General features: G+C 38.8%; 1 protein-coding gene across 1 annotated transcript in view; it reads right to left on the reverse strand.

Annotated features, from left to right (window-relative positions):
- The window catches only part of EDIL3 (EGF like repeats and discoidin domains 3), a 191,993-nt gene that overhangs the window by 48,871 nt on the left and 128,216 nt on the right, over positions 1–14,906 (reverse strand). The window contains exons 7-8 of the mRNA XM_009641121.2: positions 4,637–4,792; positions 3,396–3,540 (exon numbers count right to left, since the gene is read on the reverse strand). Coding sequence (XP_009639416.1) covers positions 3,396–3,540; positions 4,637–4,792 — 301 coding nt within the window. The remainder of the gene's footprint in view (positions 1–3,395; positions 3,541–4,636; positions 4,793–14,906) is intronic.

The raw sequence follows: 14,906 nt of genomic DNA on the forward strand, positions 1-14,906 counted from the left end.
CGGCAGGAATGTTTCATCTGAGGAATCTGAAGGAGGTTTCTGACACAAAAACATGGGTTGTCAAAACTGTTTTTCAGTGCTGGTCCAATCCATCAAAAATAGTTCTATCTTTTCTGAGTATTATTATTGATTTATGAAACAACAGATGTGTGCATGCGTGCATGCATTAATGGGATTTCACACTCGCCTTCCTTCTCCGCTGCCCCAAAGGAAGTAGGAAGACAGTTGTTAAAGGTAACAGGAGAAAGTGAGAACAATGAGAACCAGAAGAGATGAACGTTGATGCACATGGGCGGCAGGACAATGTCTTAGTGCTGTGTCACAGCGAGCAACGGCAGACCCAGTCGCTCCCCCGCTCCTATGGCACCCTGCCGCAATGACAGAAGGCAACGACTGTTTATTTTGATAGGCGAGCTATAACCTATAGTGTAAAGGACAGGATCTTCAAACTAGTACAAAACTTTGTGTCTGTAGATAGTTATTCTTCATAGAATTGTATTTATAAATGTTTGCAATGTCCCTGCAAAAGGATTCAATCTCCCTTCACATTTTTACAACATGTTGAAGTTGGTGAGAGCTGATGTAGATATACTTAGGGCTACGCTCAGTGGAGCATCTTAGGTCAAAATGTTTGAGATGCTTTAGATATCATCACCTGTGATAAATGATATCTGATAACTCTGTAAGTTTAAACCTATCTAGGTATAAGGTTGCAGCTACTTCCTATTTGGTCTAGCTTGATGAAACAGGAACAGTTAAATCATAAGGATGAGTGTGGATTAGCATCTGAAAATTGAAAGAATCCACATGAAGGTCATTCTCTGTGGACTCTTCTGAGGGCATAATATTTTACTCTTCAGTCTGTGTCCTGTACCATGTCCCTCATTTACCTCTTCTTTCAAGAAAGCTCAAACCCTCAAAGGAAATATTAAATATCCAGTGCAGTGGCTCAAAACCACAAATGGATCTGCATGCGAAAGTCTACTCGCATCTTCTCTTGGGCCAGGATTCCTGCAGTATTGGCAAAAGCAGCATATGTCAATTATTTGAAGGCAAAGGTTGTTTTGGTTTGATCATTACTGTGGTATTTTTCTTTTCTGAAAATCAAGAGATTAAAAAAAATGTCTTCCTATTAATGATCATAGGATTCTTTTCCAGATTAGATAGTGCTGAAGACAAACAAGGGGAAGGGAATCTAGTATTACATGCAGATGTTACGAAGTCCCTTGTGTGTGACTTTGTGTGGATGGTAGCTATAGGTTCTGTTAGGGTAGAAAAATAGTTACCAGAGAACAACATGCCAAAAAGAGGTAAATTAAATGCTCAGAAGATGCTGTAAGTCTGATAAGGATGGTTAAGTTCTGGGGACCAGCATCCCTCTCCAAGGACTGACAAACTCAGAACACTGAGAATTTGCTGAATTGGCACAGAGCCACCAACATACAGGAGCATCAGCACTGCATGACATGGACAGCATGCAAGAAGGCAGGGCCTGCTATATGCACGTTTGAGTGCATGAGTGAATTGTGTAAGTGACTGTGTTGTGCAAACAGTTATCTGTTTTTAAAAACAACATCTTATTGCTAGTATTAACAACAGCTTAATGAATAAAGGCATTCTAATAAAGAGTAGCTGTGATCTGTTTCTCCCCCCACATCAATACTCTATGAAGGGAAGGGAATTTACAACACAGAGATGTGCAAAACCCAAGTAAGGCAGGAACACAAGGCCATGAAAATTAATGCCTAATTTATTGATGGCCAACTCCACAAGCATTGATCATGGTTTTCAATAAGATCTGACCATGGGTCCTGGTACATAAAGCTATTTATGAGCCTAGAGCAGATTATATTGAACATTTTGCTGAAGTTTGTCCTAAGAAAGAATTAGTTTTTACGTTGATCTGGTGCTGCGAGATGGTCTCCCTCCCATCAGTAGTGACCCTCTTCTCCAGCACCAGGACTTGTTAGAGAAGCCAGACTTCTCAAAGTGTTTTTCTGCCTAAGACATACCACCTGGAATTAGAGTGAATTAGCCTGTCGTTATGTATAATTATACTCTTCTTTCAGTAAGATTGAAATTGTTCTGCTGAGCCTTGGCTGCCTGCAGTTCTAAGAAATGATGACCTTGAAACTGTTAGGAGACCACTGAAATGAATTCACTTCAGTAGCTTTCACAGTTCTTTGAGCAAAACAATTCCTGGTCATTCTGGCAAGGACTTACTCTAAATTGTGGTTCCAGAAATGGAAGACATAAAAAAAAAAATCTAATAGACTAAAGCAGCTAGACAGAATTTTCTATTTACTCTCAAACCTATCTATATTGGAAAAGGGCTACAGTGAGATTAATGCATTAACTTTTCATTTCTGAATCTGGTTTTGATGCCACCAGAGGACTGAGAATTATTTAACTGCAGCTGTTTTGATATATCATTCGTGAACTGGATGACTATTGTTTGTACAGTAAGCAGGCAGCCACATAAAAAATCATTCTTAAATGAATTCAGTGGAGCGCTCCACCGGTAAAAGGTTGATCTCTTGAAAAAGATAAAAAATTTACATGCTTTACTGAATTTGTAAGGGAACATGGCTCTTGCAGAGAGTGGCTAGAGGTCAGGCTTTACATTTATGAGCTGTAACTTCTGCTGCTTCGAACAGTAAGAGGGTTTATATTGGCTCCACTTAATCATTTACTTTTTGCTACGAGACGCAATCCCTGCTTCTGCTAGAAATTCACAAAACAAATCTAAACTGAAATACTGACTAACACAGCCCAGCAAAATATATCTTACTGCACTTTGAGTGTTCCTTGGCGGCAGCTGAAGCACCCCTGTCCCTCTGAGGGTCTCACGCAGCACATCGGCGCGGTCACCCAGCAGCCAGGACAAATGGCTCAAATCAGCTTTGATGCCTGCTCCTGCTGTACAGCACTGCACAAACAGCTTTGGCTCTCAGAAACCATTTTCAGCGCTTAGTTTAGGCTGTGCCGAGTGTAACTGTGAGTTAGAGACCCTCTGTCTCATGATCTGCCTAGTACGCAACATAACGGGTCCAGAGAGCTGCTGATAGTTATGAAAACTGCTATAAATGACTTTACCTAGGTCGCACGTAATCGGAGGCCAATGCGCACAGAAAGATTCACAAAGCGTTGTTAGGTTGCTACCACATTACCCTATCCCACTGCCCTGCTGCAAGCAACTGTTGTCACTCATGTTGCTTAGGTAAGCGTTGTTGCTTATACAATTTACATAAAGAGAGATAAGTATCTGTCTGGATAAATTCAGCCCTGCCAGCTGCATTTCACTGGGAATAAACCGCACGCGGCTTAGACCCCGGGCACAAAGATGCATTGCTCAATGGTTTGCTTTTGAGACGCAGCGATGGCAGGAAACCCACCTGACAGTTCACAGCCGAGAAGTTCCATTCTCAACGTGCAGTGTCTTCTGCATACCTGAGGATACAGCCGTACATACTGCGACTTAATTGGAGGGGTGAAGGAGTTAGCGTACGGGGTGTTGTTGTCCACGTTTCCACGGAACACCTGTGTTAAAATGACATATTCATAAAAATGTGCCACGGCTTTTGCTGGAGGTTCAGCTGATTTCCATGTCTCAAAAATCTCTGCATTGTTCTTCTGACCTTCCCTCCACGTTTCTTTGCAAGTTTTTCCCACATAGATGCTGTTTTATCATTTCTAGTGCCCAACATGCAAGTTTTTCAGCAAAACAGACTGCCATTGGCTTGCATTGGCATGCCTTTGCTGCCTGTGCTGAATCAGGACCTCTGCCTTGTCACTCCTAGAAACTGAAGCCACAAATGCAACTAAATTATGTCTTCTCTTCTAATTAGTGTATTAAATATTCCCAATTCAATTTAGCCTGCAATTATTTATGCTGATTGACATTTATTTTTTTTCCCTCTACTTCAAGAACCTGATCCAACTCCCACTGAAGTGCAGTGTAACCCTCCCAGTGATCGCAGGGGGAGCTGAGTTAAACCTATAAGCATTCTTCTACTCACTCCTCACTCTAACCAGATATGCTTGTTCTTTGTTTTCTTCCCTCATTATATACCTCTTCACATAGCATTTTAATTTCCTAATAGAGAAACTGTGTCTAATGCTGCAAAGTGTCTCAGTTCTATCTTAACTTACAGAGGAAAGGGATTTTTGCTGCTTTGTATGCACAATTCTATAAAAAATAAGTGGTAACTGTAAACTGTAAACACATACTTCCCACTGGATGATACTGTTTGTGCAGTACAGAGATTAGCATTGATGAATGGGCTCTATGCTTTTAAGGGTTAATACTAATCTGCCAATGTAATAAAACTAAATTGAAAATAGCAATGAGTAATTACTGGTAAACTAATTAAAATGAAAATCAGTTAAGTGTAATAAACAGGATTATTCTAGCCTTGGGACATAGTATTTATACAACCATCACTTATAGTATAAGAAATTCTTAGCAGACAGAAAGTGCAAATTTTTTCATGTTTTTTTTTTTTCAGAGAAAAATAATAACAAGGCAACCTATATCATACTGTCAGGCAATTATGCTTATCTGCTAGAGATACCTCATACATCTGAAGGCAGCTAAACCATAAAATGTATTCATATACACATGACTTAATCTTACCATATCTTCATTTGTGCCTTTTACTTTGTACATTATCCACGACTTCCCATCATTACTGTATGCAATTTTGTAGGATTTTACATATTCTGGACTTCCAATCCTCTTGGCACCTTGAGTTATAACTCCAGTGACTCGCATCTTCTTCTGCAGGTTTATCTGAAATAACAACATAACTTTATCAATAACAATTCTGATTCTAGATTCCTGTGATTCCATTTTTTTTTTTTTAATGACAGAAAGGAAAAAACCACAGCTGTAGCATTTAAGTAACTATCTTTAGACTTCCATTAATTCCTTTTATTCTTCATTCATTTCATGTACATATGCACATAAATGAATGAAATAAACTTGAACCAAAGCCTGTACTATGCTTACGTCTTCATGTGTACCCACTTCTATATGTGTACCCATAATATATATTATTGATATAGAAAATATTACTCGTGTATTACTGGGACATAGTATATTACTGGTATATAGGATTACTGCTATAGATTTCCTTCCTGAAAAGGAAATGCAACAGTGTGATAATTTACCAAAGGCTGAATCTTCTTCTATTAGAAGCCAGTTTGCAATCCCATACAAAAGAGCCTCAGTTAACTTCAAGTCAAATTTCTCAAGGAAAGTAAAAATACATGGATGCTCTTTAAAGCAAACAAATAGATCTTTCCTTATTACTTACTGAAAATTCATATATCTAAAGATCATGGCTGAAATGCTAATCCCAAACCAGTCAATAGCAAAATATCAATGGCTACTGACAGATATGAATATTCCCTGTGTACTTGTCTGAGTTGACCTCAACACCTTGAGTACAAAATCAAGAGGTACGAAGAGGTCAACAATATTCAGACAACCTTAATTTTGCCTTCTTTATCCATCTATGATACTGGAAAGACAACTATATTCTCACAAAATTCAGAATGTGATATTCAAATCAAACAATGCTGGCATCATTGGCCTTGTCCCTGCAATGAAGTCAATCATGAAGTCAGCCTGTGGCAATTGCACTCCCACCCTCTTGCTGGTAGGCAGCTGAAGTCTGTAACTTTTGCACCAAATGAAGCTTAACAAAGAGCTGTCATACTGTGAGAACTGCGTGAAGGTGTAGGCAGATGTGCGATAAAAGGATACGAATGCAAATACTAGAGAGTAAACAATTGGGACAATGTAAATAATACATTAAACTCCATTAGCACTTCCCTCCTCTAAATAAATCTTATCTCTGCTCCCCAGTTAGTGGAGCTGACATGGTGCACTCCCTACTATTTGGGAGTGCAGCCTCAGTACAGGAATATGGGGAGTCAGAGGCAGAGCAGGCATCTGCTGTCCAAATACTTTAATCCCTTTTTCTTTACAGTGCGGTCTCAAGATTTTCTCTCACTTGGTAATGTAATCTAGCCTCTATTAAGGATGTAAGATGATCAAACTACAGTGTTTCAATATCTTACTGTGTACGCAGTGGGAAAGTGGAGAAAGAATTTTAGTGGCTTTTTGAAGGAGCCTAGCTATTTCTCTGCTACTTATCCGAAATTGTTGGGCTTCTGGTATTTTTCTTCTTGAGGCAAAAGAAATTTCAGTATAGTTTTACCATAGTTCCTTCTATAAGAAATTAATAACCACTCATACACCTTTAGAATAACAATGGGTATTTTACAGGTTTAGACCGATTGAGAGAGGAGAAGCTGCCTATAATAGATCAGATTTCTTACAGGATCCTTCTCACATACACCAGGAAAACTCAGGAACATTGCATTTGCAATTGCAATGGGGAGAAAGGACTCACACCAGTTAGAAGTTAGAAGAGATTACAGTCTTGGGAAACTTCCCCCCCACATTCCAGGTTTCCCAGAGGAAAAAAAAAAAAAGACACATTATATTTGTAAGAGGACCACTTCAGAGACTACTATCAGCTCCCTAACTACATTTCAAAATATAGTTACAATAGTAAACAGTTAGGTATAAAGGTTTCTGGAAGTCTCTTAGGCAGATTTCAATCTCTATATGGAATTTAAGGATATTAATAAAGAGGCAAGTAAAACAATTTTTCATATATTTGCAAAATTGTTAATAATCAAGTGAACACCATCTCCAAAACCAAATTTGAAAGCACAAACAGAAACCAGCGATTGATTATTTGCCTTTTGCATACTCTAACTATCTTCACATTTTACTGTTTGGGAAAAAGGAAGATATAATGCAACATCAAATAAATTTTATTTGATCCAGTTATGCGTATACCTAATATTCTTTCAGCTTCTTTCCCAATTTTTCTTTTTCAAGATAATAATCTTGGGGAGGTTTTTTGGATGAGAATTTATGTGGAAATTTTTCCCCCCTGTTTACTCAGAAAGAGCAGTTTCTAATGGAACTATGGCTTTAACCACAGGATGTTACATTCGCACACTGGCTCCCTTTGATGCCTCAGCCTCCATCTCTAATGCACAACAAATGAACCACTGCACTTCAAGAAGCAACACAAAGACAAAAAACCCACCTGAATGTAATCTGCCTAAGAGTTTGATACTATGGTTGAAACTCAAAAAGAAGTACTGAATGAAGGGAAGACTTGGTCAGATAATCATAAAAATGAAAAAAACCCCTCATTTTTAAATACTCATATACATACTGTTTAACCTGTGTTTTTTGAGTTTCAGGAGGTAAAAAGCCTACCTTTTTTTGCTATATACTCGCCTGCTCTATACGCTTATCAGGCTATCTGTACATGTAAGCTATACAATTTTATTTACTTCTCTGTTTTAACAGACAGAATCTTTCTTTTTAGACACTTTCTTGATCAGTACCCACACTCTGAGTCACAAACTGAGCTTTGGCTTTAGGCAGTATTGAGCTTGATCTAACACAGGAAATAAAAACAGGATACTGTGTTTTGCAATTAGGCCTACATATTCTACCAATGTTTGCAGGGAAATCCCAATGAAAGGGGAAAAAATGCACTTTCAAATCCCTGCAGCTTTCTTACATACAAAATCCCCATGGGGCTAATGTCCCGCCTGCGGTAGCTCCTTTCAGTGCATATGGATACATCAGGAATTAATTGGCCCTTTGTGTCTGGATTCTTTTATGTGTTTTAAATTTTTCAAGTCAGAGCTTAGCAAAACTCAAAATATTACAGTTGTGCAATGACTATGACAAATGCAATGACTATAAAAAAGCAGATGCTGAAAACTTCCTTACTTAATGTACTTCAGTAGGAAGCAAAGTTCCTCACGTGAAATGTGAACTAGCTCTTTTAGCATGAAAAGTATTTTCAAGCGTATTTTTCTGTGGAAATTGTGAAGAAAAACAGCTTAGGAAGCTCTGCTTTGTAGATTCAGATCTAGGGCAGAATGTTATATATTCTAATTACATGGTGGCTGTGTTTTAAAACAAACAAACTAAGGATAAGAACAAGAGTTTAACACATCTTTTAAAAAAAGGTAATAGCTTACTTGGTTATAAAGAACCCCTTCTCACTACCTAGATTAACTGGAAAAAAATCAAGGAAGATAGAAGATCAATAGTATTTTGAGGGATTTAACCCAGTAATTTAAGTATTAGTGCATGGTAAAGACCTTGTAAGAAGAAGATGCTTGCATAGAAATTTGAGGAAACTACTTACAGAAAGATAAAAAAAAAAAAGACACTGATCAGTTCTACCAGCCCCAGTGGTGTTTAAGGTTATTTTGAGAGTAATGGATTCAGACTTGACACTCGGTCCCTGTCCATGAAGCTGCATTTGGCCCCAGCTTAGAGAGGGCTCCTGAGTCCAGCAACTTACATGGGACCTAATTCACCTGACAGGTATCAGGGATTTGTCTGCAGTGTTCACTAGCAGACCTGAGGATGCCCATTGCCCTACCTCCTCATGGCATGAAGCGTTTTATGAAACCTGGGTAAGGTGCTGTTTAACACTTCCAGCTAATGGAATCTGCCTCAAACAGGTTTTGCATTTCAACGAGGAAGTTTTTTTGGGGTAGAATAAATGATGAACACTGAATGACTCAGGTAAAACTGCATGTAAAAGAAAGACAGTAGTCTGACATCAATTCATTTAAATCTGATGCTGCAAGAAATAGGTTATGTCTACACAATATAGGTGGATGATGCAAAGTCACTGTGCTGATATTGCAAAAAGCTCAGCTAGAGCACAGGCATGGCAGTCAAGTTAATAGACAGGGCTGAGGGACAAGATACAATTCCTCAAGTCAGTGCTGTATACATGTGGAAGGCTGAATTCATGTACTGCCAGTCATTTCGTGCCTTCTATACCACATCATATAGCCAAAACTAAGTAAAAAGAAAGTAACTTGAGGCACAAACCCTCGAGTGCGGTGCATGCCCGAGAGCTCGGGAATAAAACTGACTCTATCAGTTTAAGAAGTTCCCAGCAGTCCTTGAAATTTCTTTTAACCTTGTTCCTTTCAACCACCGCAATCATCCTGACTCCATGATTAGACCACTTTTATCATCACAGCAGGTTATGCAGTCACGGCCTCTTTCAACAGGAGGGGAAAAAGTAACCAGCATGCCATGTTTCTTGCTCTCAGTGCTGATTCTGTAGGAGTAGTTATCTAATAAACAATTTTCTCTGGTGTTCTAATGTTTTTGACTGCAATGACTCACACAAATCTGTTTTAGGATGCTAAATCATTCAGTTGTCTACACCGATGAAGACATAGACAATCAAAATTTTACTGGAACTTGAAAAAATCCATACCAGAAAGGAAAGAAAACAAATTAAAAAGAGTATTTTCCCAAGAGAAAGTCGCAATGTGAACAAGGTAATTTTATAAGTTCCTGTAGACTGCACAGTGCATCATTTTGAAAGGCAATTCAGAACCAGTCCTGCAAATCTGCATGGCGTGTGTGCAGTTTTGCTTTTAAGTGTGAGGAAATGTAGGACCATAACACAGAAGGGAATTGCTTCATGCCTGTTTTCCATAAACAGTCCAAAGGGCTCTGCAAAACAAAGACCAAAACTAACTTCCCAGCATGCTTAACAAACTTAGAATTGTAGAAAAAAGGACTAAGTTCACAGTCACAATATGTCAATGCAACAGAACAGAGAGATTAGGGACAGCATCAGTGGAAGAAGTTCGTATTCCTCTTCAATTTGTGATCAAATATTAGTATATTCAGTGTGCAGAAGCTTGACAAAAAAAGATAAAAAAAATCATCTACATATGTCTCATCTACATTATTACATGCAGGAGAGGAGAAGAGGGATGAGAAGATGGAGTGACTCTAGGAAGAAGCCATATGTGATGCTCCTGGCCAGAATACATAACCATATTCCCCTCATTTGTTATTGCACTATTAGCAATAACAGCACTAACATTTCATACATAACAGGTTTGTCTGAAGTATACCTTCAGAGCAAACTTCCAAGAAATGATCAGTTTAAAGCCTTCAGGAAACATTGGGTCTGTGAGACTGTAAATGTAATTTTACATGAGCCTTCATTCATAAACAGAAATGCAGTTTATGGAGAACTATGGTGTTTACCTGTTTCAGTTATGAGCTACAACAGCATTGCTATAAATAATTCTCCATATTTTCTAGCACAAAATATATATATTTTTACTAATACTATTACTTATATAAAAATAGGGTTGAATAAGGGATCAAGGTGATACTGGCATTCAAAGATTTATTACAGCAACCCTTCCCTGCTGATTTCATCAGTTTTTGAAGGACTGAAAATTATTTTTTTTGCCTTTTTTTTTTTTTAAAGTCATAATTCTGATACAGCTGGATAGAAAGCACCCACAGAAACATTTTCTGATTAAAAATAGGGACACTTGTCAATGGAAATGTTTGTAATAAACTCAGGAAAGGAGTAACCTGACTCAGTGCCATCAGTCAGTAGCCTGAGTGAAAGGAGTAACCCTCAATGCCGGGAAATTTAGTGAGCCTGAAAGCTCCCTCCTGTGTTTTCTTTCCCGTCTTCAGGCCCTAGAGGCCCTGAACACGGCTGAACATTGCTGTTTCACCCTGATGTCACATCAAGAGCAAGGGGCTGCAGAGCCAGACTCGAGGTGTGATGAGGTGCGGGAAGGTCGGAGCAGGTCAGTTACTATTATCTTCCCTGTTGCAAAGCATTGCTGGCACCTGGACGTAAGGTGCTTATATATCTTGCCTGCCTGTGGCTTTGTGTGACTCCCCTAATCAGCACTGTCAGCAGAGCTTCTCCAGATTTAGCTGAGGGCATTAATGCGGTGGTATGTGTTTTAACTAGCATCCCGATTAGGTAACGCAGTGATTTATCCGTGGTAGCACCGTTGCTGCCATTCTGGAAGCGGGTCTATTACACAGAGAAAAGCCAGCATGTTTTATGTTATAATTGTGATAGTCTAGGGGAACTAACACGGTCATTTGCTACAGGTCACTTTACAAACAATAATTCCTAACACGATTGTGTGATCGTACCTTGCAGACAAACCAATTAAATACTCATTTATTTCTGATTACAAACTCTTTTTGTTTCACTTACATGGATGCAGGTCCAGCATCGTCTCTTTGCAATTTTGCTATTAAATCCTCTGCAAACTCATCCTCTGGATACTGTTGTTTCCAGAGTCCCTCACCGGACTATCATATCTTATGGTAACAACAAAGGTCTCTCAGGTCTTCCCTGTACTCGCTCACAGCTTAGCCCCAGCCAACCATCTAAAAGCAACTCATCACCTTTGCTATCATCAATTAGACTATTTATATGCTTCAAGCTAGGCATGCTGAATCAGAGACACAAATTGGTTCGCTAATTTAATTTGCCTTTCTGTGAAAAGATCAGAGTATAGGTTAAACCCTACTTGTATGGAAAACATAAATACAGGGATTGTTTGGCCCATGTAATGCTAATGTGGAGGAGCATATGTTGTGAATATGTCCAAAAATCACTCACTTCCTTTGGCTTTTGTTGAGAACTTTCACTTTATGCCTCAGATAGTTTACATAATTAGACAGACTTAAAAATTTGGTTGGTCTGTTTCTTCTTATTTTTAAGTCATTATTTTAGTCCCAAAGGTAGTAGTTATGAATGCCATTAGCTGGATGATATGAATTATTCAAATACTGGCATGTTTAGACTGCCATCTCAAGAAGGGGCCCATAATCAATCTCACATTGTTCAGAGGCTTGTAGCCCTGTAAAATTTCATCTCATTTACAAAGTATTGATTAAATGGGTATTAACTACCTGCAATTTAAGGTTAGCTAAGAAACACGAAGGTCATTAATTGCTATTATTACTTCCTCCACATACTCTTTCTGTCTTTGGCCTCCCAGAAAGGACTTCCCCAAAACGACCAGAATACTTCTTAAAGTACCAGTCAAAGAATGTGTAAATAAAAATGTCTAATAAAAAGGAAATATCTGTATGTATTTTCACACGTAAAATAGCTTTGATCAACAGCTTGTAGAGGGTAGAATGTAGGATGATAGACTCAGGTCACAGAAACAACCATGCACTTTTCCTTTAATCCTACATGAAAACCGTCTCTAGGGAAATGAAGTACATTCAAAAGGTGCAATACTAAAATCACCATGAAAATATACTCAGGAAAAATTCTTAATGCTCCTATTGCAAGTATCGGAGGTACTTTCTATTGCATCCTTTCAATTTATTTTAAGGCACTTTGGTAGATGCACTCTTATAAAAACTCTTGATAATAAATACGAGCTGCCCTGAAGCCCAACAAAAACAACTGGGAAGAATTCCCGTTCCGACTTCAGTGGGCTTTGTCTAGGTCACACGTATCTTCTCAGACCAAAAAATGTTAAATAAGAAGGAAATGTGCTAGAAAATGACAAGTCTGTTGCCCAGATGAAGAAATTATCTTCATTAGTTTTGAATATTAAGGTTGAACCTGGAATTAAACACATTCATTGAAAGATGGGAGCTAAAGCAAAAACTTCCTTGGCATTGTGAGATGCCTACTGAGGTTTTGTAATCATCCCAGCGTACTTTAACAATGGGAAGCTGAAGTTGCTTAGTTCCTCCACCAGAATAAACCCTCTAAGTGATAACAGTGCTATCAAATGGTGCACAACCAACCTGTACAGAGAGTATTGCTTAACCACAGTTCACTACCTAGTCTTTCTTTTTATACAGCTTATCTACAGAGATTATACTGATTACTACTGTAAAGGGAGGAGAAGAGTCTACCTGAAAAGTGGTTCCACAGGACATGATCGTCATGGGCTGTGCAATGGGCAGACTTCTTCACCTATGTAATCCTGGCTACATCAGCCTTGGGAGACACTGCAAATCCCACTACTCAAATGAGGTCTGGATTTTTTGCAAGCAGGCCATGAGGTACAAATGACACAGTAGATCTGTGCTTGCAGATTTCTCATGAGTAATCACTTCTAATGCTATCACACTTTAGCTACCCTTCCTTAGCCAGTAATGAAATGTTGGTTTCAGTTGCTAAATAACTCACAAAGCAGTATTTCAATTTTCATAACACTGATCATAAAATACACATCTTTACCCCCTTTCTTCCCTGGTCAAGATAATCCTAATCACTGTATACCTACTTAAAACAGTATTTTCCAATGAGCCTGGCAGGCATGGCTGGCTTTAAGCTGCCTGTCATGCTGTCCATACAGTCCTTTTGCTCTTCCCATGTATCTGCAAATACCTTCTCTAGTTAGTGCAGAGTCTTTTTAGTTGTGTTTATAGAGGACCCCAAAGCACATGGAAGTTCCAGCTATAACGAGGAGTTCTGATTGATCTAGTAATGCTGCTCATAGTTAAGGCAACTGTTAGACTGTGTTCATGCCATGACAAAACTTGTGGGAGAAAGACAAATAGGAAAATAGGACTATGTGAAAGCAATCCTTCCCACATACTGTCATCTTTGAGAATAATCTGTCAGTTGCTATGAGACTGGCTGTGCAGGGAGAGAGGCCAAGGTCTTAGATGGACAAAAGTGGAGTAAAGAGGTAGGTCAGTAAGCACACACGGGACAGATGGCTTCGTGACCACTGAAAAGACTACGCCACTCAAATGGTTTCTCCACCCACAGATGCTACTACAGAAAATGAAAAGTTGGCTCAAATGATTAATCCCTCCTGAATCTTAAGAAATTGGCTGAATATTGCTTGAATCATAACAAGCACACTAATAATAAGTTTTTCATTATCTCTTGAAATTAAGAATCAATAGATAAAAAAGTTGATATATAAACACAAGAAGTTACCCTCAGTGAGACTTTCCAATCATTTGAATTATTTCTGCATTTTCCCCCAAAATAATTTTCCTTCTACAAAAGTTGGCAGGCAATAGATTAGATTAAAAACATTAAATGTTGCTTGGTTTTCTGATAGACAAAGAAAAACCCGTCAAAATTGGAAAAGTCTCATTGAAAGACTCAAGACTTGAATGATGACTCTTTATCTTAACTGCTTATGGAATAAGAGTGCAAGAGTAAAATACACTCCTGTTTTTCAGTTCAAAGAATTGATGTTCCACTCAAATTAGAAGATGACAAGCACATGCCATCATTTCCAGGGGAGGCCAAGGAGTGTGAGTTTACTTTAGCCCTCATTTTCTGCTTGTAGTATCATGGTGCTGGTGACCTGCTGTACTTCCAACAGCCTATATAAAACAGTAACTTTTCTCCACCAGCTGTAAAATCGCAGAGAAACAGGGAGGTGCAGCCAGGGACCGCATGCTTGCTTCTCCACAGCTAGAGCTGTACCATGGCTTTGCCTCTACTTTCATCCTGCAGACTGTTCTGCACTGCTGTGTCCTACCTACACACGTATGAACTCAGCATATATGTATCCTCTGGGTCCACCGACAGAGAGGTAAGTGTATATACATGCCTCTGTACCACACACACAAATGACATATCTTAATATAGTGGCACGTCATTTTACTTTTTCACGAACTTTGTTTCCTGAACCTTAGCTGTCATGAAGTAACTTGAAACAGCTTTTTTTCAATCCCAGCAGAAGAGTAACTGTAAGTGAGGATCATTTACTTTGACAGTTTTGAAAGTGAGCGTTTACAACATAAAATATTACTTGTTTGCCTATCACACATCAGCACAGTATCATCTTACAGATTTAGATGCTGTCCTCCCCACAGGAGGACTATGATGCCCACGCATCACTCCGTTACAGTTGGTGAGACCCCACATAGGTGCTGGGGCATCTCCACACACAACTTATTACTGACGTGAGAAACCAGGCAGACACACATTAGCTCATTTCAGTGTGTCACCACTTGCTGGTTCGATTACTTTTAATAGCAGGAT

The sequence above is a fragment of the Egretta garzetta genome, unplaced genomic scaffold, assembly GCF_000687185.1.
Source record: "Egretta garzetta isolate BGI_Z169 unplaced genomic scaffold, ASM68718v1 scaffold136, whole genome shotgun sequence".
NCBI classification, from domain to species: Eukaryota; Metazoa; Chordata; class Aves; order Pelecaniformes; family Ardeidae; genus Egretta; species Egretta garzetta.